At 42.9% G+C, this 27,408-nt stretch overlaps 1 protein-coding gene across 2 annotated transcripts in view; it reads left to right on the top strand.

The window, feature by feature from the left end:
- Window positions 1–25,315, top strand: part of INPP5E (inositol polyphosphate-5-phosphatase E) — a 1,512,334-nt gene extending 1,487,019 nt beyond the window's left edge. For both annotated transcript variants that reach the window (XM_044058519.1, XM_044058518.1), the window contains one exon: window positions 24,563–25,315. In XM_044058519.1, the coding sequence (XP_043914454.1) occupies window positions 24,563–24,695 (133 nt within the window). In that variant the 3' untranslated portion in view covers window positions 24,696–25,315. The remainder of the gene's footprint in view (window positions 1–24,562) is intronic.
- The last annotated feature ends 2,093 nt before the right edge of the window (window positions 25,316–27,408 follow it).

Below are 27,408 nucleotides of genomic sequence, written 5' to 3'. Positions count from 1 at the left end.
TTCTGGTTCCCAGAAAGGACAAAGCCTGGAGACTCATTCTGGACCTCTCTTCACTAAACATTTACCTAGATGTGCTGAAATTCAAGATGCTGACACTACAGCAGCTTCTTCCCATGCTGGGCAAGAAAGCTTGGCTTGTGACTTGCTCAAAGAGGCATACCTGCATGTCCCTATCAGACAAAACTACAGAAGATACCTCAGATTTCTAGCTGGTTCAATGCACTATCAATTCTCTGTACTGCCCTTTGGCTTATCTACTGCGCCCAGGGTCTTCACAAAGTGCCTGGCACCAGCAATTGCATTTTGCAGGCAAAAAGGAATTAAAATTTATCCATACCTGGACGACTGCCTGATTCAAGCAGAGAGCAAGGACATTCTACTAAAGCATCTGGCGTACGTAAAAAAGTTAAGTTGCTTGAGGTACACAGTAAATGAAAAGAAATCAAAACTAGTGCCCTCACAACAGATAACATTCCTGGGTGCCAGCTTGAACACAACGGCCCAGATGGCTTATCTCACACCAGACAAGCAAGGACAACTGACAATATTTTCAATTAATGGCAACAAAGTTCCAACTCCCTGCAAGAAAAATTCTGCAGGCCGTGGGCTACATGGCATCTTGCATGCTACTAATTCCATATGCCAGACTGCATATGAGGAAACTACAATGGTACCTAAAGAGAGTACGGTCTCAACACTGTCAAAGTTTGGAAACAGTTATACCACTAATTCCTTGCCTACAACAGGAGTTTCGATGGTGGGCACAAGCTTGTCACCTCAACAAGGGACAGCCTTTCGCCTTTCACTCAACCCACAGCCAGGCAGACACTGACAACAGATGCATCGGATTACGCCTGGGGAGCACACATGGCAGGAAAATGTATCCAGGGTGAGTGGCCCACAGAGCAAAGACATCTCCACATCAATCAAAAAGAGATGCTAGCTGTACAAAATGCTGTTATAGCTTTCAAGGACCTACTGCATCCAGGACAATTACTACCTAAAGACAGGCAACACCATAGTTATGTGGTACATAAACAAGCAAGGGGGCACACTCTCCTATCCCCTCTGCAGACAAGCCATGACCTTGTGGAACACAGCTCTAAACTACCAAGTTCATCTGCAAGCACAGTTCCTGCCAGGAGAGAAAAACACACTGGCAGACGACCTAAGCAGAAACAATATGGACCCACACAAATGGCAACTGAACCCACAAATATTCAGAATGATAACACAAAAATGGTGGAGCCTGGACATAGATCTGTTTGCTTCCCCAAAGAACTGCCAATTACAGAAATTCTGCACAAGGAGCTACCATCCACAAGCATGGAAAGTGGATGCCCTCTCATCCAGCTGGAAAAAACTACAAGTATACGCTTTCCCTCCTTTACCTCTCCTTCCAAAGGTACTCATAAAAGTCAGGCAGGAAGAGCCAAAAATGATCCTGATTACACCAGACTGGCCACGCCAGCACTGGTACCCAATCTTAAAGAACTTAGCACAAGAACCACCCTGGATTTTGCCTCAAATCCCACAGTTGCTGACACAGCACAACAATCAGATACTTCACAGCCAGCTAAAGACCTTAAATCTAGCTGCATGGAAAATTCCTTAGTCAAGCAAGCAATGCCTCTCTCCAAAGCTGTTATGGATGTCATTCTGGAGGCCAGAAGGCCTAGCACCAGGAAAGCATACTCGGATAAATGGAAGAGATTCTGTGCCTGGAACCAAGCGCACAGCCTTGACCCTCTTGTCCCAAACATTCCTCAGATACTTCAATACTTAACTGAGATGCTGGACAAGGGCCTCTCTTTTTCATCCCTCAAGATCCATGCCCCAACTATCTCTGCTCATTACAACATGGATCCACCAATTTTTTCTAATCCTTTGCTCAAACAGTACCTCAGAGGTGCTAAAAACATAAGACCGCCCCGTAGAGCACCAACACCAACTTGGAACCTCAACTTTGTTGTGGAAAAATTAACTTTACCTCCTTTTGAGCCAGCAAACACAGCAGTATTAGAATTAAAATACATCTCTTGGAAAACTGCTCTGCTACTGGCAATAACATCAGCACGAAGAGTTTCAGAATTACAGGCACTAATGGCAGGGGAACCTTTCTTCATCTTCCACCAGGACAGGGTGTCTTTAAGAACTAACCCTACATTTATGCCAAAGGTGGTATCAAGTATGGCTCTAAACCAAACTATTCACTTGCCAACTTTTTATCCAAAGCCACAAAACAAAGGGGAGAGACTACTCCATTCCTTGGACATTCACTGACAGTAATGCTTCTACTTGGACAAAAACAAAGCTTTCAGAAAATCTGAGCAATTATTGGTAGCATACGCTGCAGGAGGACAGGGAAAAGCCATTTCAAAGCAGACTATTTCAAAATGGATAGGACACTGTATACGTTTCTGCTATACCCACCATGGGAAACCTGTACCTAGCAGCATTAGATCTCACTCCACCAGGGCAACAGCCACTTCAACTGCCTACCTCAGAGGAGTACTTACCAAGGATATTTTAGAAGCAGCAACATGGAGTTCTGTACATACCTTCACCAAACATTACCATTTGCCTTTATACTCTAAATCCAGAGCTGGCTTCGCCACCGCTGTACTGCAGGGCCTTATAGCCACCCCCAATGCCTTATAGATCCAGCCTCCCTACCTCAGCTTTGGGATTCCACCCAAGTGTAATGACTGCAGCAGTATAACATGATGAACATAGTACAGTTTTGTACCTACCATAAATGTAGATGTTCGAGTGTAAACACTGCTGCAGTCCAGGTTACCCTTCCTTCTTCCCCTCTTACTTTCTGGTACTTACCTAGGGCATCTACCCTTTATTACCTATGGGGAGTATTTGCTGGTAACTAAAAATGGTTGTTTGATTTTCTTATGTATTTTTTACTAGCAATTTGAATTACCTACCAATTTGGGATTACCTGACATCTGGGGCAAGAAAAACTGAAGAAAATGGCGTCGGCTGCATCTTATATACCCCTGTCGCACTGACGTCAGGGAGGAGGCTACAGCAACCGACGCCGGACCAAGACTTTGGAACTCTGGCCGACTGCAGGACCGCCTGACGGCAGAATAACCCAAGTGTATGACTGCAGCAGTGTTTACACTCAAACATCTACATTTATGGTAGGTACAAAACTGTACTTTCTAACATACTAGGAATACATGACCAAAATGTCTGCTATGAATCTAAACATATAATTAGTATGTTCAAGACCCTTGCCAATTATTGTATAACTCTGACCTGAATTAAATTTACCACACTGTCTTTGCAAGGCTGGACCCATAATTCACAGACACTAGTTTAACAGTTTGCTCTGAGAAAAATCAGTGATGTTATGTGATCCTATCTCGCCTACATTCTCACTGATGGGCTCGGAGCCGATCCCTCAGCTCCAACTCGGCACGCTTATGCTATAGAGCGAGGCCTCTAATTGGCTGAGCTATCTTTATCCCAGGATGCACCACCACTAATCCCCCAGATCTCGTTTGCCGCTTACAGAGCTTGGACGTGGTCTCAACATTGGCTGGGCTAAGTACTATATTTATAGTCTCTTTTCCTGTCAGTAGTTCACTCATTTCAACCCAAAAGCTGTTTTAACGGCTATTTTTTGTGTACGAGTGTGTTCCTTGTTGTTTCATTGAGTTTAACTTAAAATTTCCTGTCAGAGAAGGTTCCGTTTAAGTTAGAGGGGCCTTCCCCTGTACTAACTACTTTAGTGGTTGTGTGTGGGTCAAGTACCCGTTTGAGTTAGAGGGTCTTGACCCTCCTTGTTTTTTTCCCTTTCTCTTTCTGTGTGTAAAAAAAAAAAAAAAAAAAAAAGGGTTTTTTCAGTTTAAAATATTCTGAGTTTCTGGCATACTTATTTGTACCTGTGTCTTAAAGTTTACTGTTGTGGTCTGTGTTTTTTCTTGTAGAACTATGTCTAAGGAACATAAACTCTCCGGGTTTAAAAAGTGCACGAGGTGTGGGTTCAAAATGTCCATAACGGACGACCACTCCTCGTGCGTCTATTGTCTTGGCGCCAAACATCTCCAGGAATCGTGCAGTGTATGCCATGCGTTTTCCTCCCGAGTCCTCCAGGAGAGGAAAAACAAATTAATCCTCAAAGGATTAATCAAGCCTTCTTTCGAGGAGGCTTTATCTTCCTCTCCGTCTCCTTCTAAGAAGAGGAAAGCGCCGGCTCCGACCAGTCAGTCGGAACCGACGGCTAAAAAAGCAAAGCAGACTTCTCCATCGGCTCCACGGACTTCGGAGCCGAGGTCGGAACGGTCTGCCTCGATGCCTCCAGCTTCGACCCCTCTGGTTTCGGAGCCGAGGTCTGGGGCATCGAGAGGCGGGTCACCCTCATCGGCTCCACTGATATTGGAGCCGATAAGGGTCATCGGCTCAGACACTTCCCCCTCGGAGCCGAAGTCCTTATCGGCGCCGAGGGAAATTTCCTTGAAAGTTTCCTCGGAGCCGATAATTGTTGAGTCCTTTCGGAGCCGGTCCCCGAGCCCTTCGGAGCCAATGGAGAAATCGGTTCGGGCCCGATCGGTATCCTCGAGATCTTCCAGGATGTCTGATTCGGACATCGACAGGGTGCTCCTTCGACTCTTCCAGTCTCCGGTGTTCCAAAAGATGGTTTCGGCTCCAGCCCATTCGGCTTCGGAGCCGATGGTCCACTCCCTTACTGTACTTCCTCCTCCAACAGCTTCGGCACCGTTGGAGCAGGTGTTGGTGGAACCAGTGGAGGTGTTAGGGTCAGGCCCAACCCTTGCTCCGACTCCGGCTCCTGGGTCGGAGTTCAGTGCACGGACTTCTTCCTTCGGCCCTGGGGGGGGGCTTTGGGATTGATACCTTCGGTCCCAAGTCTCCCTCTTGGTGCGTCGGCGGCGGGAGTACCGTCCACTGTCGTGGCCATGGAGGGGGGACCTTCCCAGGATTCTGGTGGTCCCGCCTTCAGGGCTATGAGGAGTGCTCTAGCCAAATCTTCTTTGGCTACCTCCACAGTTTCCCCAGCTCCTTCCCTACATTTGGAGACTGGGTCGTTGGCAGTTCCCCTGTCCGCAGACAGCGGAGCCCCTGGGCCTCAGGTTACCCCCGCTGGGGTTTCTCCCCCTCCTGGAGGTCCTTCTGAAGCCTCTTCGGAAGAACCTCCCAGGAAGAAAACGTGCAAGAGGAAGCACGTTGACTCCCCTGACGAGTCTTTGACATCTGACACCGATCTCGATGATGCAGAGGGGTCCCCCAAGTTGTCCTCGGATGATAGTCTCCTTTGCAGACATCCTGGAAGCCCTAAAACAACGAGGCAGCTGGCAGTCCAAACCTCCCTCTGCTGATGAGTCAGTGTTCCTGAAGGCCTTCGGGGCTCAGCCCTCCGCCTCCTGGGTGTCTCCGCCCTTCGACGTGCTCTTGGATTTGATCTGTCGAAGGGCGTGGGAACACCCGGACTCTGTGGAACCGGTGCCCGCTCGTCCAAACAAATTTCTTTCAGCACCCCCAGATAGAGAGTTCCTTACAAAAGGTGTGGCTGTGGATGCTATGGTGGTGGCATCTGCTACACAGCAGGATGTAGCAGAGGCTTCTACGTCCGTCCATCCTCCTAATAAGGAGTCTAGGAGCATGGATCGGTATGGCAAGCGCACCCTAAGTTCAGCGGCCTTTACCCTGAGGTCTTTGAACTACCTGACGCACTTTACGAGATTCCAGAGGGATCTGATTAAGGAGCTATCCGATACCCTCTTAGGTAACCTGCCTGAGGAGCTGGCCCAGACGGTTGGATCTCAGCTGGCTACAATGTCATCCATTTCGAACTCGTCCATGAGGCTCATTTCATATGCGGCCGAAGGCAGTAGAGCGGGTACAGGCATTGCTCTACGGAGACAAGCCTGGCTCCGCCTGTGTCATTTCGCGGAGGCCTTCAAGTCTTCATTCGCGCCCCTTTGATGGGTCCTCCTGTTTGGGCCCAAGGTGAAAGACACACTTACCCGCTGTGAACAGGAGGGTAAGACTCTGACTGCCGTGGGCACGATTTTCCACTCCCTTTCGGCCTTATCCCAAGGCTAAAAGAGGAGGGAAGATGTGGTTCCGAAGATCGCAGAAGTCTTACCCCTCTCAGCAGGAAGGTTCCCCCTCCAGAGGCAGAGGAGGGGGAAATTCATCAGGAAGACGCTGTCCCAGAGGCGGCAGAGGCCCCCGCAACACTGGAGACCGTGAGTCCTTTCGTGGCTCTTCAGCTTTTCATAGTCCCTGAGGGATTGCCCGACTGTGCTGCTCCGGAGCCAGTCGGGGGTCATTTTTCGAAGCACCTAAAGGCCTGGGAAGGGATCACTCAGGACCGATGGGTGCTTCGAATTATCACCGGAGGTTACTCCATCCCATTCTGTTGTCCCCCCTCAGTCCAAAAGAATCCCGGACCCGCCACCCAGTCAATGGGATACCGCAGCCATAGAAATTTCAAAACTGCTGCAAAAAGGAGCCATCCAACCGGTCCCCGCAGACCAGATCGGATTAGGGACTTACTCAAGATTCTTTTTGGTGCCAAAAAAGACCGGGGACTTGAGGCCCATTTTGGACCTAAGCAACCTAAACCGCTCAGTCAAGAAGTCCAAGTTCCGAATGGTCACTTTACAAACCATTCTCCCATTGTTGGAGAAAGGTGTTTGGATGTGCTCCATAGACCTCAAGGACGCGTATTACCATATCAAAATACATCAAACGTCCAGGAGACACTTGCGCTTCAGCCTAGGAGGCAGTCATTTTCAGTTCCGTGCGCTGCCCTTTGGTCTCACCACAGCCCCCAGGCTGTTCACCAAATGCTTGGCAGTAGTGACTGCTCACTTGAGGAGTCTAGGATTCCAGGTGTTTCCGTACCTAGACGACTGGCTTCTAACTGCCACCTCCAAGCATCTACTTCTACGGAGCCTGCAAGCCACAACATCACTGGGCAATTCCCTCGGAATCACCTTCAATTGGCCAAAGTCTGTGTTACGGCCATCTCAAAGAATAAGATTCATAGGGGCAGAGATAGATTCAAACCAGATGCGGGTCTATCTACCTGCAGACAGAATTCAGATCATACAAAATCAGGTTCGAGCCTTACTCCCCAGGTTCAAAGCCCCAGCCAAAATGGTCATGCAGCTATTGGGATCGATGTCTGCCACAGTTCTGCTAGTTCCCTTGGCAAGGTTACACATGAGAATCCTCCAGTGGCTTCTTTCAACTCAGTGGTCCTTTCAGGAACTCCATCTCAATCATCTAATATGGATCACAGAATCTTGCAGACGGGACCTTCGCTGGTGGCTAGTGTCCTCCAATTTGGATCAGGGACGACCCTTTGTTCTTCCTCCTCCGGCGGCCACTTTGACTACAGACGCCTCCCAGATGGGGTGGGGGGGGGCATTCCCTGGGCAGGTCAGTCCAGGGCAAATGGCATCCGGAAGAGACCTCTCTCCACATCAACATCCTAGAAATGAGGGCACTACTCCTGTCCCTTCAAGCCCTTCACTATTACCTCCCTCAGGGCGTAATTGCTGTTCACTCAGACATATCAGTTGTCTGGTACCTGAACAAACAGGGAGGGACCAGATCCTATCCTCTTTGCAGGGAAGCGATGAGGGTCTGGGAATGGGCAGTCTCGACCAAACGCTTCCTAGTGGCTACTCACATACCGGGCAAATCCAATGTCATAGCAGACAGGTTGAGCAGAACCATCCTCTCTCCTCACAAATGGTCTCTGAACATGACTATTACAAGACAGATTTTCAGAGAATGGGGAGTTCCGTGCTGCGACCTCTTCGCGACTCCTCTGAATGCGAAGTGCAAAGATTTTTTCTCCCTAATCCCGGCTCCGGGGAAGAGCCCTATGGACGCGCTAGTCCATCCATGGCCCACCGGCCTGCTTTATGCCTTCCCTCCAGTTCCTCTCCTACCCAGGGTAATTCAGAAGGCGTCTCTCTTAGGGAGCAAGATGATCTTAATTGCTCCTTACTGGCCTCGTCAAGTCTGGTTTCCTTATCTTCGGAAACATGCTCTGGAAGGTCCATGGTTCCTGGACCAGGTCCCAGACCTACTGATTCATCAGTCGGGACTACTACACCAGTCCCTACACACATTAAAATTGACGGCCTGGCTCCTCCTCTTCCGACCATAGTCAGGAGACATGCACTAGACCCAGATGTAGTGCACATATTGTCTTCAGCCCACAAGTCTACTACGAAGAAACTGTATTCTAACAAATGGAAAAGGTTTGCTATCTGGGCTCAACTCCGGGGCCTGGACCCCATTTCTACTCCCGTGGCAGAAGTACTCAAGTTCCTGACCTCTCTTTTCAACCAAGGCTCTTCTGTCTCTACCATCAAAGTACAATTGGCAGCGATTTCTAATTTTCATGAATCCATAGACCCACCCTTAATGAGCAACAGGTTGTGTAAGACCTTCTTGAAAGGTGCTGCTCTATTAAGACCTCCGATTTCTCATCTTGCACCTCCATGGGATCTCGATTTAGTATTACGTGCCTTGACTTCTTCCCCCTTTGAACCGGCAGCTACCTGTGATTTAAAGTTTCTATCATGGAAGACAGCTTTTCTAGTGGCAATTACCTCAGCCAGAAGGGTTTCAGAACTTCAAGCTTTGTCAGTGAAACCCCCGTACTTGGTTTTTCATACAGACAGGGTTTCCCTCAGACCAAATCCTTCTTTTGTTCCTAAAGTCTGTTCTACTTTATGCTTGCAACAGTCATTAGAGCTCCCAGTTTTTTTCCTAAAATACTCCAATAAAGCGGAATTTATTTTCCACACACTAGATGTCCACAGGCAGTTACGTTTTTATTTGGATAGGACCAAACAATCAAGGAAGACAGATCAGTTGTTTGTGTCCTTTGCAGAAAACAAATTGGGCAACGCGGTCACAAAGGTCACTATTGCCAAATGGATCAGGGACTATATTACTCAAGCTTATATTAATTCTAACAAAGAGCTTTCCACCTCTGTCAAGGCTCATTCTACAAGGGCTATGGCTACTTCGGTAGCATTTCATTCTAAGCTTGCTATTAGTGACATTTGTGCTGCGGCTATATGGTCTTCCCCGCATACCTTCATTTCTCACTACAAATTAGATGTGACATCTAGAGGACGAGCTTCATTTGGTTCCACAGTGCTCAGGAGTGTTTTCCAATGAGCCACCCGGGATTTAGGTGCTAGGGACGCTGTCCCATCAGTCAGAATGTAGGCGAGATAGGATCACATAACATCTTTTAGTTATGTACTCACCATAACTTCAAATGTTTGGGATCCATCTCGCCTACATTCCTAATAACCCACCCTCCTTCCCCCTTCCTTGAAGATCAGAGGATATCAGAAGGTCCGAATCCTGTTGTTTCATCTGAAACATCTAACAATGTTATATAATCAAGCTGTGCATGTGTGCATGAATGCGGTCAAACAAGATCTGGGGGATTAGTGGTGGTGCATCCTGGGATAAAGATAGCTCAGCCAATTAGAGGCCTCGCTCTATAGCATAAGCGTGCCGAGTCGGAGCCGAGGGATTGGCTCCGAGCCCATCAGTCAGAATGTAGGCGAGATGGATCCCAAACATCTGAAGTTATGGTGAGTACATAACTAAAAGTTTACAACATTACAGATGTAGGTGCCTACTACCTTAATACAGAGAGGACTACTATCGCAATATTGAAAATAGGTACATTATCTTTCATTCTTCTGTTTGGTAATATTGTATATTGAGTTCCCCTGACTGCACATATAACTCAAAAATGTTTTGATGTTGCAAAATGTTAATGCGTTGGTCAAAAATAATGAATTTTCACAATTCTGCAAATTTAAGGAATTTGTTTGCATCTTTCTTGAGCGTATTGATGTGAACTTCTGTGTGTTTAATAACATCTCCTGCTTCTTTATATATATGTGTGTATATATATATATATATATATATGTGTATATGCATGCATTTTATATATATATATATATATATATATATATATATGCATTATTTTAAGTTTAGTAATTCTTGATTAGTGCCATAGTAAAGGTCTTCACTGCATGTTTGACATTATTACTATTACTTAGACATTTCTCCTGCAACACATGCTACTCTGAAAGTATAATCACATGTGAGGTAACTTTACCATGCTGTCAGTATACAACTATGCTGTGCTCGCTATAGGCGAGCATCAGCTACTTGCATATTAATCAACTGTTTGTGGTCAGGCTGAAAATAAACAATAAAAAAACTACCTTGTTAAAAAAAAAAAATTACTAGTTTTAAGTTGGCCCTCATTAGACAGTACTCCAAGATGTTATACAGAAAATATACATACACACACACAGATGATATTATATATAGATAGATAACTATATAAACAGTGACAGGCATTTCAAGTCGTAGGTCCTGTGTCACTGGCAGTGTCCAGTGTTACTTCTGTTTAGTGTAAGCCTGCGGGATTTAATGTGATTGATCATATCTTGAGACAAGACAGGAGTAACCTTGCCAAACACGTAAAACAACATGAAATTGCTGTAGCAAAACATTGCAATGATGACATCACCATCCAATCAAAATTGTTTTTGTGGGGTGATGTGCTCTCACACCCACAATCTCCCAAAGTCTGCACAAATTTACTGAAAAGGGAAACAGTGCAAAACCAAACTTAACCTTTTCCTCTTTTCTAACCCTAGAAATGGCTATAAACAAAAACACATCGATAACAGCCTAAGTTCCAACACAGAAAAAATGTTGACAAATTAAAAACTGATATTATCTTAAGTTATATGCTGCAGTAAAAGCTACAAGATAGTCTGCAGTGCTCCCAGTCTTGTGTGCATAAATACAGAGTTCCCTGTTTATTCTGTATGAAAATGTTTAAATACATGGTTGAACACAATTAACTGAGTTCTGTAAGTTCCTGAAAGTGCTATAACTAAAATGATCAGTTCAGTAGTGAATATTCTCATGCACAACTATTGATATTTTTGTTTTCACATTTGTGGCTGGAGTACTTATATTTTTTTTATATAAGTTAGCATATATATATATATATATATATATATATATATATATAAATGCACACACTACTTTTTTAGCAGACACTTAAAAACCAAAGGTGCCATAATGCCTCTCAGATATCCCCATTTTTTTTTTTTTACAGATGTCCTTAACTTTATCCCAAAATATTGATTTATCCATCATAATATGTGTGATTTTGTAACAGCATGGTATGCTTTTAGGTCAGTAAATAATGACTGATTTGTAGTTACAGACCTTTGTACAAAAAATGGATATTAACACTAGCCATCTTGGTTGATTTTTTTTTAAATTAAAAGTATTAGTATTTAAGAAAGAACAAGTTTATTTAATTTTTTTCGGGTGTAGCAGTTATAGTAATATTAAAAAAAAGAGTTATTGACTCTGTCTATGAATGACACCTCTTTTTCTATATGTATGTATATGGGATCACTGAATTTTTTCGAAACTGTGATTGTCAAAATTATGGCTGACAGGTGTATAAAATCACAAAATTCTCAGGGTTGTGGAATATGCCCTTTCCTTGATATTATATGGCCATGCGACCTCGAGTAAATGTATGTGTCTGTGTATGATATATAATATATATGTATATATATATATATATATATATATATATATATATATATATATATATATATGTATGGGTCTACTTTGTTTCATTGAAAGATCATTTCACTGAATTTCAATTCAGCCTGACCAAATCGCTGAAAGCTCAAATTACTGAAAACTCATTTCACTGAAGTAATGGCACTGTGTAGAGTACTGTAAGGCAAGTAAAAGGTATATGCCTTTTCCCCACTGTAGTACAATCCTGGTTAGTATATATAGTTGGAGGCACATCCCCCAGATTGGGGGGTTTGGGGGACATAGCCCCCCACTTAGTTTGGGTATATATTGTTTTCTTGAAAGAGTTAGTCATCAGTGTTGTAAGTATGCATGTCTGTGGTTTAAAATGTATTGTTTTGAAACTTTCGGTGAAATATAATATAAAACCAAACTTCAACCAGTGAAGAATGAAGGCGAAATGGGCAACACACATGCATGGAACGTTATGGTGAGTATATAACTTATGTTTTTGTTTTGTAAAGGACAGTATGGCTTAAATGGAATTAATTTCTTAGATGTCAGTATTGGTAAGGATTTAAATGAACATCAGTTCACAACAAAAATGTATAGGAAAGAAGCTTATTGTAATACTGTACATTACAAAAGCCATCACCCACCTTGGCAAAACAGAAATGTAGTTAAAAGCCAGTTTATTAGTGCATTGCTCCTTACCACTGATGACATTAAATTTTACGACAAAACTAAGATTTTAAGTAAAATGTTCTTGGATAGGCAATATCCTTTGGACTTCATAGTAAGTTTAAAGGACGAGGTGGTAAGAGAGAGAATTGAGTGGTATAGGCCACTTTTGAGATCTGACTTGGTACTACCAAAACTATTAATGGTGGTGTCACTATCTGGAATTTTTAAATAATTATGTCATTTGTGAATATTAACATGATTTATATAGAAGTGTAACAAAAGGAGATACTGCCAGCACAGCTGTCTGGAATTTTGTAAATGGTTATGTGTCATTTGTGAATGTCATCATGTAAGATGCTTGTGTTACAAATGTATGTGGATATCAAACTGCTGTTACAGAAGTGCGCGTTGAAAAGTACTGAGATTAAAAATGTAACCACGGTGTACCCTACTGGAAAAGAACGGAAATGTGCATACACCATTGTAACTGTTTAGATGTATATATTTTAACAATGGAAACTGGAACTCCAGAAGTTAACTTCAGAAAAATTAAATTACTTTATGACAGTAAGAGACAGGATGTCTATACTAGGGGCTCTCTGTATTGTATTGAAAGAGAGAGAATTACTAGGCTTGAGATGTGGAAGTATTTTATTGTTTTATGACTTCCAACAGCTGCATAGATCTGCACAGAAGCCCCTGTCTACGTATTTTCACAGGTAGATACTAAATGCTACCAGCTGCATAATTTGGGGTTTTCACGTGGGACAGAGTCAGATGACAAGAAGTGATGTCATTCTGCAAGCTATCCTAGCAGTAATATTTGAGATATTAATTTAAGAAAACTCAGAGAAGACTGAGTATTCTCTACATCTATTAGTAGTTTCTTACTTTTGAAAAGAATGTTTGTTTAAAGTTGAAGGGTATGTAATATTAACTGTTTACCTTATCAATTATTAACTAAGCTATGTTGTTATGATATTTTTTTTAGTTCATATTCTTTTAATCTAAGCACATTTTCATTTATTTACATGCTATGATATTTTATTTGTTGAGAAAAGTGTTCTTTGTGGTGAATGTCGCTAGGTGGTATTATTTAATATTTAAGGGAGAGTATGTATCTGAAGAAGTTTAATTGTAATTAGTGAATGAAAGCACTTATGATCTATTAAACTGACTAGAAGTTCTTGGCATCTACAAGTTGTTTTTTTTGCTGGTTTGTTAAGATTTTGTAGACGGATTTTTTGTTTTTGATATATAAATATATATCAATAAAATTAGCAGGGGGTACAGGGGACTATCTCTCTACAAAAAAAAATTATCTTTTTTTTTCCCCCCACTTTTAATTTTGCATGCATTGAGGTTATTTGCTTGGTGCATGGGTAGTAGCATGTCGTTTGTGTTTTCAGTGTTTGGGTCTTTTGATTAAATTCACTAGACCTGTATGTATGTATGTGTGTGTCTGTGGGCACCCCCTTCTTTGTCAAACTATACTTTATTCAAATGCATGACGTTCAAATTAAGGTGATTGAGTGTCTTGCATGTTGAAGAAATTTAACAGAACTCTTATTTATTTTTCTCGTGATTGTTTAATACCAGACATAGGGGGATTTTCTCTTTTGTCCAGTATTGTGCAATCTTTTTGTTGGTATATTTAAATTAGCAGGGCCGTGGCTGATTCAGGGGGACTATTTCCCTGCAAAATAAAAAAAGTTAAAAGGGTTTGTTTGGTTCCAAGAACAGTTGGCTAATTTTTCCATTATTTGATGTGTTTTGCATTGGTGAATGGAAATTAAACTGTTCTTCAGCTGAATGACTTAAATGTGTGTGTGCGTGTTGATATATAGATCCCTAGAGCAGACTAACTCTTTTTGCAGGGAAGCTCTGCCCCCTGTACCCCCATATCCTCCTGCTAATTACATATACTAACTCTGAGATTACACAAACCCCAGGGAAAGGGGATGTTCCCCTTCCAAGGGATTGTTAGTCTTACACGCCTGTCTACTGTATGTCTGCATTGACCAAACAGGTGTCAGCATTATAAATCAAATAGTGTAAAAACACCATAAGCTTGTTACATCTCATTTATGTGGTTGGATTTTTATTATTTTATCATTTTTAAAAGGTGTCAGCATTATGTCCATGCAGTCAGGCGTCTGACGCCCACATATGTAATTACATGACATGATTTAAACACAGTAAGATTTACAGAAAAATATCTATCAAAACATATAATTACTAAAAAATCTGGCCACATCCAAAACTAATGTTTTTGCTGTAGGCCCTGCTCCCCGCTCATCACCTCCTGCTAATTATATATAACAATTGTGAGGTTGTACAGCAGTGCAGAAAGGGCATAATCCAATGTTTTAAAGTTTAGATATTTTTCTGTCATTCTTTTTCCTGTTGATCTTATGCTGTTTAGATTATTTATGTAATTCCCTAGATATATTACATATGTCCATGCAATGTGCCTGACTGATGCATTTGTCAAAAGTGTATTGGGTGGGTAAGTATATATGTGGTTAGTAAAATGCAGAGTTGGTCAGTGTGTGGTTTTATCTAAAAAAGGAGCATGTTTTTTGCAAGTAAGGAGGAAAGTGTGGTTACTTTTTCTTTAATGTTGAAGCTTTTGGATTTATTAATAGTTTTGGAATGATGGGTTAGAAGTGTGTATGCAGTTATATGTGGGTTATGTAAAGAGCAGACTAAGTGTTATGGGTACTTGGGCATTTTGAGGTAGTGTAGCAACTGCTTCATGTACACAGATAACCCTCTCCTCTTACCTCCAAACACTCAGACTTGTGAGAGATGCACTTATATCACCAAATTGGAAGCTATGCACTCTCCAGCCAAGACCAGACTAGCTGGTCAAGAGGAGAAGGTCAACACCTGCACCACACCACATGGAAAGTACAGTTGTGTATACTTACCATAAATGTAGATGTTCGAGTGTATTTACTGTTGTAGCCATCACATTTGGGTTATCCCTGCCAAGGGTAGCCCTTGGCCGGCCCGAATACCAGAGATGTAGTATTTCTGCATCAGGTTTTGTCTTTTGAGGACTGACGTCAGGTCATCAGTGGTGTAAAGTAAGGTAGCTGACACCATTACATCAGTTTTTCTTGCCCCTAACCTTTCAGGAGCCCCCAAAGTAGGAGGCCAGGTTCTGGTGGAAGAACCTCACCAATGGAAAATAAATACCAATATGTCCCTTGTAAAGAAAGGAGAATAACAAGGAAGAAAGGTAACAAAAAGAAAAAGGGGGAAGGAGGGAGGGAAACCAGGACTGCAACAGTGAAGACACTCGAACATCTACATTTATGGTAAGTGTACACAACTGTACTATGTTCTTCATGTTTCACTGTTGCAGTCATCACATTTGGGTAGATTCCCAAAGCTGAAGAAATGGGTGGAGGCAGTCAAGGAAGCTAGGGGCTGGCTAGTATGCCCTGCAAGACTGCAGAGGCAAACCATGCCCTGGATTTGGAGCTGTGAGGCAGGTGGTAATGCTTGGTAAAAGTGTGAACAGATGTCCAGGTGGCAGCCTCCAGGATGTCCCTGGTGGGGACCCCTCTGAGGAATGCTGCAGAGGTGGAGACTGCTCTAGTGGAGTGTATCCTGACCCCCATGTGGGGAGATCTACCATGCTGTTTGTAGCAGAAATGGATACAGTGTGCTATCCATATGGAAATTTTGCTTGGAGATGGCTTTGCCTTCTCCTCTGTAGCAAAGCTAACCAGCAACTGATCAGACTTTCTGAAGGGTTTAATCCTGTCCAGATAGTATCTGAGCTGTCTGTGCACATCTAGAGAGTGAAGAATCCTTTCCCCCTTGTTCTGGGATTAGGAAGGAAGGTGGGCAAATTAATTGATTGGTTGAGAGCCACACTGGACACCACCTTGGGCTTGAAGGATGGGTTAGTTCTGAGGGATTCCCGGTCTGCATGGAAGGTTATGAAGGGTTCCACAGCCGTGAGTGCTTGCAGCTCATAAACTCTTCTGGCTGAAGTGATTGCCAGAAGGAAGGCTGTCTTCCAGGAGAGACATTTTAGCTCTGCAGAAGAAGCTGGTTCAAAAGGAGGCCGGGTGAGCTTTACCAAGACAAAGTTAAGGTCCCAAGCTGGTATTGGTGCTCTTCTGGGGGGCCTCAAGTTGCTAACCCCTCTGAGGAACTGTTTAATCAAAGGGTGTGAGAACGGGCTGCTCAGTGGGAAAATGAGCAGAAATAGCAGAGGCATGAATTTTTATACAGGGAAAGAGAGAACACTGTGTAGTAGGTCAACTAAGTAATCCAGGATGAGAGGGATGGAGGGCTGTGCTGTATTGGCCCCCTTAGCCTGGATCCTGGTGCAGAACCTTTTTCATTTATTTGCATAAGACTTTCTGGTGCTAGGGCATCTGGCCTCCTGGATAACATCCAGAACCTGTTTACTGAGGATGGAAGATTGGTTCGGGTTTAGGGAATAAGTCAAGCTGCAAATTGAGTGTCTGCAATTGGGAATGCATGAATTCCCCTTCCCTCTGGGTTAGAAGGTTTGGAATGTGAGAGGAAGAAGGTACTTATGTTGAGCTGCCACTCGTGGGTCCAAAAGGTTTCTGCTTAATTGGTCTGCCAGGGAGTTGAGAGAGTCTGGTAGGTATTGTGCTAATAGGTGAATTTGCATGGAAGGGACTGTGAGCCAAAGGTCATGGCCAGCCTGCATAGAGGGTAGGAGTGAGTCCCTCCCTACTTGTTGATGTACCACATCACAGTGGTGTTGTCTGTTTTGATCAGGAGAACCGCTGGAGTGAGAAGGGGTTTGAAAGCTATCAAGGCATGCTGCAGGGGGATTTGTTGTGGACTCCATTGGCCCTGTATGCACCTGCCATCCAGGTGTGCACCCCAAGTGCAGTCTGATGTGTCTGTGGTGAGGGTCTGGGCAGAAGGGTGTGGGGAGAAGGGCAGTCCCTTATTGTGGGAGCATGCTGTTGCCCACCAAAGAAATTCCTTTCTGAGGCAAGGAATTATAGGTAGAAGAGTTTCCAGGTCTTGAGAGTGTTGACACCAAAGGATCTTTAGGTACCACTGATTTTTCCTCATATGCAGTCTGGCATATGGAATGAGGAGTATGCAAGATGCCATAACCCCAGAGCTTGCCGGATTTTCCTTGCAGAAAGCTGGGGACTGGTGGCCAGTTGAGAGAAGTAGGCTGACAGGAATATTTGTTTCTCTGGTGTAAGGTATGCCATCTGGGATGCTGTGTCCAGACTTGCTCCCAGGAAAATTATCCTTTGGGTGAGCACCTGTTTTGATTTCTTTTCGTTGATAGTGTACCCTAGGGAGGTTAGTAGACTCTTTACAAAGGCCAGGTGTTTGAACAGCTTTTCCTGGCTGCCTGCCTGAATAAGGCAGTTGTCTAAGTAGGGGTAAATTTGAATATTTCTCTGTCTACAAAAGGCAATGGACGGAGCCAGGCATTTTGTGAAAACTTTGGGAGCAGTAGATAAGCCAAAGGGAAGCGCAGAGAACTGAAAGTGTTGAGATCTTGCCCTGAAGTGGAGATATTTTCTGCATGATTCCCTGATAGGAATGGTGGAGGTAGGCCTCTTTTAGATCCAGGGTGGCTAGTCAAGTGTCCTTGGAAAGCACGGGTTGCAGCTGCTGGAGGGAGAGCATTTTGAATTTTGGGATCACCAGGAAGGTATTTAAAATGGATAGATCAAGGATGGAGCACCATGTGCCCTCTTTTCTGGGCACCAGAAAAAGTCTGGAGTAGAAGCCTTGGCCTATCTGTTCTGCAGGAACATGTTCTACTGCCTTCAAAGAGAGCAGGGAATGGATTTTCTTTTGAGCCTCTGCCCACTGATTTGGTGGTAGATCTGGGAACCCTTTTCGGGTTGTAAGGGTGTGGAAGGAGAATTTGTATTCCTGAGACACAATGTTCAGAACCCACTGGTCCTTGGTAATGGTGGCCCAAGTGCTTGAGTGAAAGGAGAGTTTTCCTCCTAGGGGGTAAGTGAAGGTGGGCAGAGGGGAGGTTGGGAGGAGGTGGTGAGTCATTGTGAGTTCTTACCATAAGGGGGTGGCTTAGAACTCCCTGGTTTTGAAGTGGAGTAAGTTCACTGCTTAGATCTCTGCATTCCCTGTGGCTGCTGTCTTGGGGGGGGGGGGTCTGTTTCCACAGGTCCTGGGCTGGGCCTGTTTACTCAGAGCAGGAAAGGACCAATGCTTTGAGGGAAAATGCCTACTGTGAATCTAGGGGGCTGGACCTGTAATCTTTAACTGTTTACATAGATTTTGCTTTTTCTTCAATCTTTTTTAAGACCTCTTCTGCCTTAGTGCCAAATAAGTTATCTTTGTGCAAGGGTGCATCCAACAATTTGGATTTGACATGGTCTGGCGGGGGGTTGTTCCTTAAGCCGTGCATGTCTTCTAATGACAGATCCAGTGACTGCTGCCCTGCAAGAAGCTTCTAGGGCATCAAAACCACAGTGCAAGGTTTGTTTAGGTTACTTGACTTGCAGAATGCATTGTTTGTGTCTTTCGGCTTTTCCCGGTTAGGGGTTGCCACAGCGGAACTCTGGTCTGCTAATGATTGGCAGTTGATTTTTACATACCGGCTTGCCAGGCCTGACACACAACCTTCAACGAAGGTACGCCCATTCACGCATGTCTCCATGCAGAAGACGCTCTAGCTGAGAATCGAACCGGACAGTGTCTTACTGTGAGGCGACAACGCTACCGCAGCACCACCACTGCGGGTCACTTGCAGAATGCATTAAGTCTTGTAAATCTTTAGATTCTGCCCAAGAAGGAAAGGAGGATATTTTTTGTTTAAGGAGTTCCAAGGTATGTTGCTGATATTTACGCACGTGGAACTGCTGGGTTGAATAAAGAGAAGGTAACAGTCAGTTGTCTATCTGGTGCCAGGATCCGCCACTTAACACATGCACTCAGGTCACTCACACCACGTATGACTCAGTCATTGTCCATGTGGGTGTGAATGACTTGAGACAAACCTCCCTGGACTACAGGAAAAGAGACATGGTGAAGCACTCGGATTATGTGGACCAGGCAGGTATGATCCTAGCCCTGAGCGGTATCATACCATCACCCAGAATTATACCACAGTACAAGCAAAAAATGATTGATTTCAACAATTGGCTAAGCTTCCTTGACAGACTTCGATGCTTTGCCAGAGATGGCCTGCATCTGTCATGCCTGCAAAGACCAAATTTTCACCGTAACAGCTATAAACAAATGCAGTCTGAGGGTCATGCTGGTCAACTCTAGAAGTCTAAATCTCAAGATGCACTCCTCAAAATGGAGAACATCGACATGTGTGCTGTAATGGAGACCTGGTATAAAGCAGCAGAAAGCACCCCTGTGCTTCCAGGCTATAACTCATTCCACACCTTTTGGCCCTGGAACATGGCCAGAAGTTCCAAAAGTGGTGGTGTCTCCATATTCAAAAAGGATCTGCACACCTCCAGACTAGTAGCCCAGCATAATGCATCTGAAATGCTTCAGATACAACTAACAGTGGGTAAGACGGTGATTCAGGTCATAGCCTGCTCTAGGACCCCAACCATGTCCTTAGACTCTTACTCCATGTTCCTAAGCACCATGGAATCTATCAAGGTCCAGCCCAATACAGTCATACTAGGAGACTTCCTCAGTTGGGAAAACTACTCATGTACCAGTGTACTGGCCCAGTACTTCCTGGAATTCATCAATTCCAGTACCCTGGACCCAGCTCATTCTAACCCCCCCACTAGAGGAAGGAACATCCTTGACCTGGTTATCACTAACATGGGCGACTGTTGCTCTACACCTATAGTCAGTACGTCCCTGGTTAGATCCGACCACAAACGAATCACCGTGGAAATCTACATCTCACCCCCCAAAGGTAACCACCTTGAAAAACTTCTCCAAAGCTGACTTTGGGCTCCTAAAACCATAGGTGGCTAACTTCATGGCAACCATGCCAATGGAAAATAGCTGCATGAGTGCAGAGTCATACAACAGTGCACTGTACGAACACTTGTATAAATCCATGGAACTAGCCATACCCAATAGAATCAAGATGATCTCCTCCAAAAAAGGAAGTCAATCTGGTGGTCCTCAGCCATCCATAAACTCTACAACAGAAGGAAGAAACTGTTGCAGAAGAAGGTGAAGTCCCAAGACTGGAAAAACTCCCTTACTAGCATTAACAAAAAGTTGAGATCCCTTCTCAAATCCTCTAAAGCCAGCTGTGAAGGCAGAATTGCGGCAGACACTAAAAACAACCACAAAGCCTTCTATAGTTATATCAAGAACCTCCATGCCAAAACCCAGATTTGCTCAGAGTTATTGCACAATGGTACTCTTATACTGAGCCAACAGATATTGCCAACATACTGGCCGACAGATTCATTGCCAGTTTTACCCCCCCTCCAAAAAGGACCAATCACAATACCAGAAGAATGCTAGGTACCCAGCATTTCTGCAGCACAGGTTAAAGAAGCTGCATTGTCCAAGGCCAAGAATACAGCATCCATTGGACCTGATAATATTCCTGGCTGTGTTCCACATGAAGTACAAAATGAACTGGCACCACATCTGTGTGTCCTGTTCAGTCACAGACTTACCTCAGGCTTTGTCCCTACTGACTGGTGCACTGCTACAGTCATCCCCCTCTATAAAGGGAGAGCAACTACAGGCCCTGGGAATTATCACCCCATTAGCTTGACGAGTCTGATATGTAAAGCTGTGGAGCGCATCATCATGGACCTGCTTAACAAAGATATAGGTAATATTTAAACTCTAGACCCCACACAATTTGCCTTTGTTAAAGGAAGATCCTGCCAGCTTAACCTGGTTGACTTCTTCGAGTCAGTCACCATGGCTTTGGATGAGGATGAGGTGGGTCTATATCACATAGTCAGAGTTACGTAACTTCGAACACCTAATGGTCGAACCATTATGTTCAACTTAGACTACCTAAAAAAAAAAAAAACGACAACAATATAAACTGTTGTAAGCAGGGGGGCAAGCCCCCTGCACCCCCCTCTACTTAAATATACCAACTCCGAGATCGCACCACATTGAACAGCATGGAAACCTCCACCTATGGAGATTTCCATTCACACGCTCGAACTTTTACAAATTTAAACGTATGGTCTCGACCATATGTGGTTCGAACTTGTAAAAGTTCGATGATGTGATAGGAACCTGGGTGAGGCAGTGCACGCAGCCTACCTTAATATGGCCAAGAGTTTTGATACCACTCCTCACTCAGGAATTATTGATAAACTCACCAAACTGGGCATCAACCCCTATATCACTAGGTGGGTTGCAAACTGGCTCACGGATAGAACTCACAGAGTGATAGTAGCGGATTCCAAGTCAGATTGCCGACCAGTCATGAGTGGAGTCCCACAGGGATCGGTCCTGGGTCCACTCCTGTTTGGCATCTACTTCTCAGAAGTCCAGGCCAACACAGAAGGACTCTGGGTGACCAAGTTCATAGACTACTGCAAGCTGGGAGCCATCATTAACTCCCCAAGTGATGCACTGGGAGCCATTATTAACTCCCCAAGTGATGCAGATATCCTGCAGAAAGGCTTCACTGAGACCAGTGACTGGTGTTGGAGCCATGGCCTTAAGCTTAATGCCAAAAAATGTGTTGTCATTCCCTTTGGTAAAAACTTAGTTCCCACTAATTACCACATCGATGGAAGCCCACTGAACACCTAAGGTGTTATTAGAGATCTGGGCACCCAGGTTGACAGCAACCTCTCTTTCGACCACCACATTGCCACTGTGGTCAGAAAGTCCATTTATGTGGCACACCTCATAACCAAGGGTTTTGCATCCATGAAGAAAAAGGTCATTATCTCTCTACTCATCCATCATTAGAACAGTCATCGAGTTTAATGCTCCATTTGGCATGTACTTCACTAGACACCTGCAACAGCTGGAGAGGCCACAGAAGTACCTCACAAAGAGAATTCTAGGCCTTAAACACCTGTCCTAAATGGACAGACTCAAGAAACTTCAGCTATTCTCTGTCTCTTATTGTCTACTTAGAGGCGATCTCTGCTTGACTTACAAAGCCATGTCCGATCTAGCCCTGCTAGAAATGCTACACCTAAAGAATTCCCAATCCCCCCACACCACACGCTCCAGAGACCTCAACCTCATTACCACAATCAACAGAACATGCTGGACAGATTTATCACCCAGAGACTGCCCATGCTCTGAAATAGGTTTCCTATTCATGTCAAGCAGAGCACCTCGCTGGCCCGCTTCAGTAGAAATCTCGATGAGAGGATGGGTAACAGAAAGTTCACCCCAGGGATCACTCCAATGGGTCTACTGGATAGAGGCACTGGGAGCTAATGTCAGGCGGCATGATGCCAGGACACTTTTATGGGCTAGGCTTGTGAAGGCTTCAGGGCTATTAGCCTAGTCCACACCTATAAACCTATATTTTGGTGTGTGTGTCTGTGTCGGAACCCTATCTTGTGCAGTGTTAATGGTGTGGAGAAAGGATTTTTCCAAGGTAAGGTTAGGGACATGGTTAGGGTTAGCAAGTAAGGTACAATTTTGTGTGTAAGCTTATGATAACAGTAAATGTTTGAACGATCACTGCTGCCGTAGCCTAAGCTATGTGGGTTATATCCTGCATAGGATGTACAGCCAGACAGCTTCCAAAGATCCAGGGCACCTTTTACGCACCAAGCCATTACACAGCTTGAGTACTTACAGTTTGGGTTCATTCATTTATACAATTTATACACACCGCTAACAGGAATGTACAAAAGATGAGGTTTCATTTTGTCATGCCAGTATTTCTAGAGAATAAGAACTATGTCGTCCTCCTTATCCCACACACTGTCACCACCACAATTATTGTAGGGGTCAGTTCTGAAATTAGTGCATCTTTAGAAGAACTACAAATAAAAATATTATGTACAGCATAACAAAAAAGCACTGATTAAACTCATTTTATGAGATAAGTAGCTCACCTTCTTGTGTTCACAGCAGAAGGTGAGTAATTGTAGCTTGTGAGTACCTAGTAATGTAATATTGTTGAAAAAGGTTAACAGGAAAAGTCCCATCTAGGACTATTACTTGTCTTACTTTTTATTGGATATTACTGATATGAGCATTTACATACACATACATATAGATAGATGTGCTGGCACTTAAGGCACAATCAAGCTTATAGGCTAGCAGTAAAACTACCCTACTAAATACATAGTAGGCGGAATATAGAGTGAGATTGGGTATGTTTTCACATTGCCAGATCATACTAATATCTGTGGTAATTGGCCTTTACAGAAATGTCACCGACTTGCTTAGCTCAGCAGTGAGGACTAGATGTGTTGTATAGCCGCGTGGTATGGCTGAGCAGTGTATTGCAACTTGTACTGGGGGAAAGTGATTTTTGTGGACAATACTCTTTTTCAGCACTCCTTGGCAAACCAGTTTGGCTTGTACATGGGCAAGCCAGTACAAAAAGAGGCTGTAGCACTTCAGAAGGACTTACAGTAAAGTTTTAAAACTTTCAGTGTTAGTCTTTTCAAAGAGAGCTTTAAGGATAAATTATGATTTCACATCACTTGTATGACACTGTTATAAAAGATAGAAGAGACAGAATATCATTGCAGCTAAGCTGAGTTTTATGTTGTCAAAATGTTCCATATTTTAAGCTGAAAAATGCAGAAAATTTTGAGGATTTAAAGTTGTTAGAAATGTATTAGCCACACTTAAAATAGCTTTAGTTTTATGAGTCAGGGTTTGCTGAATGTGTACAAAAAATTATTAGGTGAAAGGGATTTGAAGAATACTGACCTTGTAGAAGTTAATATACTTTTGAAGCTTTTTTTTAAACAAGTGACATAATTTGTAGTGTTTATGGGCATTTTTTGTGATGCCATTCCTTTACTAAATTGTTACCTAAATGTAAATATTTGGATATTAGATTTATTCTTGAATCATAAAAAGATAATCTGGATAGTTGTGAAATTGCTTTCCCCCAGAGTGTGAGATGGTCATTGGTCAATGCTTCTGACATGGATGTTGAACAGTACAGATTGCTTTTTCACTTGTTCTGCAAATTTGTCACTGCTTGCTTTATCTGTATGCAAAAAAAAAAAAAATCATTGATTTGGATCAACTTTTTTTAATCGCTGAGTGCTATGTAAAGGCCTAGTCATACACATTTAAGTTAACTATAGGATTTCATTTTTTTTTTCTTATTGATTCATATTTCTATTTTTAGTATTCCATTAGGAGCAGGTCATTTTAACAGACAGCTATACCTGGAAGGCATTAAAAGAAGATCTGCAAAAGAGCTCTGGCAAGGCCAAACCTTACGTGATGCAAAAAACAGCTTAGTCTGCACTGTATCCTGACACCCAGCCACTGGAGCTTTGTAAGATGATTTTGCATTTAGAATTAGGACACTTTGGCAAGCTTCAGTGCATCCACTGTATGAACTGCTGTTTTTCAACTGAAGTGCAGAACTGACAATTTTATCATGGTGGTTTCACACAAGCAATTGTGTGCTGAAGCTTCAGAAAATCAGCATTTTTCAATCATGTGTAAAGGAACTGTTGTACTATGAACCACAAATGTTTTGACTGTTATGGCACTTAGCCAGCCAGCAGCAAAAGTGCCAGTTAGATACAGAACAGATAAAGCCCTAGCAATCCTACTAAAAGCTTACTGATGGTCCTAAAATCTTACAACACCGGTTGATTTGAGCTGTTTTTTGGAACAGTTAAGAAATTTTAAGTTCTTGTGTTAAGAACCAGCTGGACCTCTCATTTCTTATTTATATATGTTGATGTTATATTTTATTACTCTGACTCACCGAATATAAAATATTTTGCTACAGTTGCTCTATGAAGGGAATTAACAGCTGATCAGAAGTAATCACATATGGAAGAATGTTACATTACAAAACATCTAAATTGTAGCATTTGCCTATTCAACAAAAACAGTTTGCAGATTAAAATACTTTTCTTGCTAAGCACATTCTACAGTTTTTTTTTCCAGGTTAGGAATGAATGTTTATATGCAAGCTCTAGATGTTGAATTTAAACTGACAATAGCACATTGAAAGACCTATTAGACTACTTGTCTTTTGGAAAACAAGGAGTGTTGTAATTAAGGTGAAGCACATACTTTAAGATTACTGATGGGATTCAATTAAGTATGGTGGAAGTCAGACTGGTGCTGTAAGTCACAGAGCAATAGGCATGAGCAAACTCAGTTTGAACGCTTCATGGAGAGCTTTTATATGCATCATTTGGTTCTGTAGGTGGAGAAAGGCAGCATATGGAAATGATGCAAGGAATTAATTTTTTTTGTTTGTCTTTTAAATAGGACAGAATGGAAAATTAATTCATACATCTCAACTATCCAGAGTTTCACAGAATGTCGAGTTTTCTGCGTGATATCTTTGGTTTGTTCCTCATAAAGTTTGTCATTTTCTTGCAAATCTATGAGGTCTGAAGTCACTAACTAATAACAGACATTAGAGTTTCAGACTTAATCTATCTATCCATCCACAACCCCTTTTTCCCATTTTGCACATGGGGTCAGGATGTCACTTCAACAGTGACAATCATCTACCTTTAGAAAATTCATGCTAATGCAAAATGTGTTGTTCTATGGAATTTCCAAGTTTATAAGAGCAGTATTTAAAGCATGTCCCTATTTGGGACCTTTGTTCCTCCATTATTTTTAACTTTGTCCAGAATTCGTTTGCTAACAAGTTGAGAGATATGAGAAATTAAATAAAAATAGTGTAGGACAGTATATCACAACAGTCTCACCGAGTCCCAAACAGATAATGCACTAAAATATGGTTCCTCACTGTAAACACTGCTTTGCAAAAGTTTTTCATACTACTGTTCTTTATTCATTTCACCTCTACTGCACATAGAAAATAGCATTCTCCGAGAATCGAGGCTGTTTTTTTAGGGACAGAAAGAATAGCAGAGGAGACTGAGGCTATGAGTTTGTTAGCAAGCTGCTTCCTATGGTTCAGTGTTTCATTACTTCAGCCTCCCCCAGCAGTGCAACTCAGACCAAGTCACATAAGCAGACGGTGCTAATGGTATGAGTCTGAAAAGGTTGATGTGGAGCATTACGATTAAAGAACTGTTAGTCTGTCATTATAACCCTCACTTAGGGTATGAGATATCCCAGCTTCAAATCCTGTACAAGCCTGCCCTCAGCACCATTTGGTTGGGCTCCACACCTATGTAACAAGTTTCGTACTGCTGCTGTTTGCTCTACCCAAGCTTGACAAAGCTGTTAATCTCCCATTCACCAGAAAAGTGAATACAGTTACTGTAGTTTTACTTAATGTTGTTTCTAACTTCAAGAGGTTTCATATCTATAATTACTGAGCTATACTAGAAGTTAGTTTGTGAGAGAATGGAATTTATCTTTGTCCTGAGAGAATTTTCTGATTCACAAGAAAGTACTGTGTATTGCTTGGCTGACTTGCTTTTCTTGCTATTTTATCCTGCTGAGACCTGCAACCCACTTTACTCCTTTTGGCTGGGCTACAGAACTGTGCAACTAGGACTGCCACTGTTGGAAATGGCAAAAGCCCTGTCCTTTGTCCCACTTATTTCATTAATTAAATGTGCATTGCTTCTCATTCATTTTGTTAATAACCATGCCAGGAATAAAGCCTTCTTATTGCAGAATCACTCACAATACTAACAGAATTATGAATTAGTGTAGGATCTGAGCCTCATTTATTACATTTCTACTGCAGTCTTCTGATTGAATTTTACTTGGTCTGGAGACCTCAGTCTTGTAGGATCGATCACAATAGTGAGAAAATTGTGAATTGCTATAGGATCTGAGCCTCATTTATTATATTTCTACAGTATTTTACTTGATCTGAGGATCTTAGTCTTGTAGTGCCACAACAGTGAGAGAAATGTAAATTGCTACAGAAACTCATCCTCATTTGTTACATTTCTACCGTTTACATTTTACTTAGTCTGAGGACCTTAGACTTGTATCACTGAAAATAGTGAGATAATTATGACTTGCTGCAGAGCTGAGCTTATATATATTTATACTGTATTTTTGCTGTTT

This window comes from Protopterus annectens, chromosome 16.part0, assembly GCF_019279795.1.
Source record: "Protopterus annectens isolate FY-2018-M chromosome 16.part0, PAN1.0, whole genome shotgun sequence".
Taxonomy (NCBI): domain Eukaryota; kingdom Metazoa; phylum Chordata; order Ceratodontiformes; family Protopteridae; genus Protopterus; species Protopterus annectens.
Note: the sequence above shows the minus strand (reverse complement) of the source record. Positions and strands in the feature narration are given on the sequence as shown.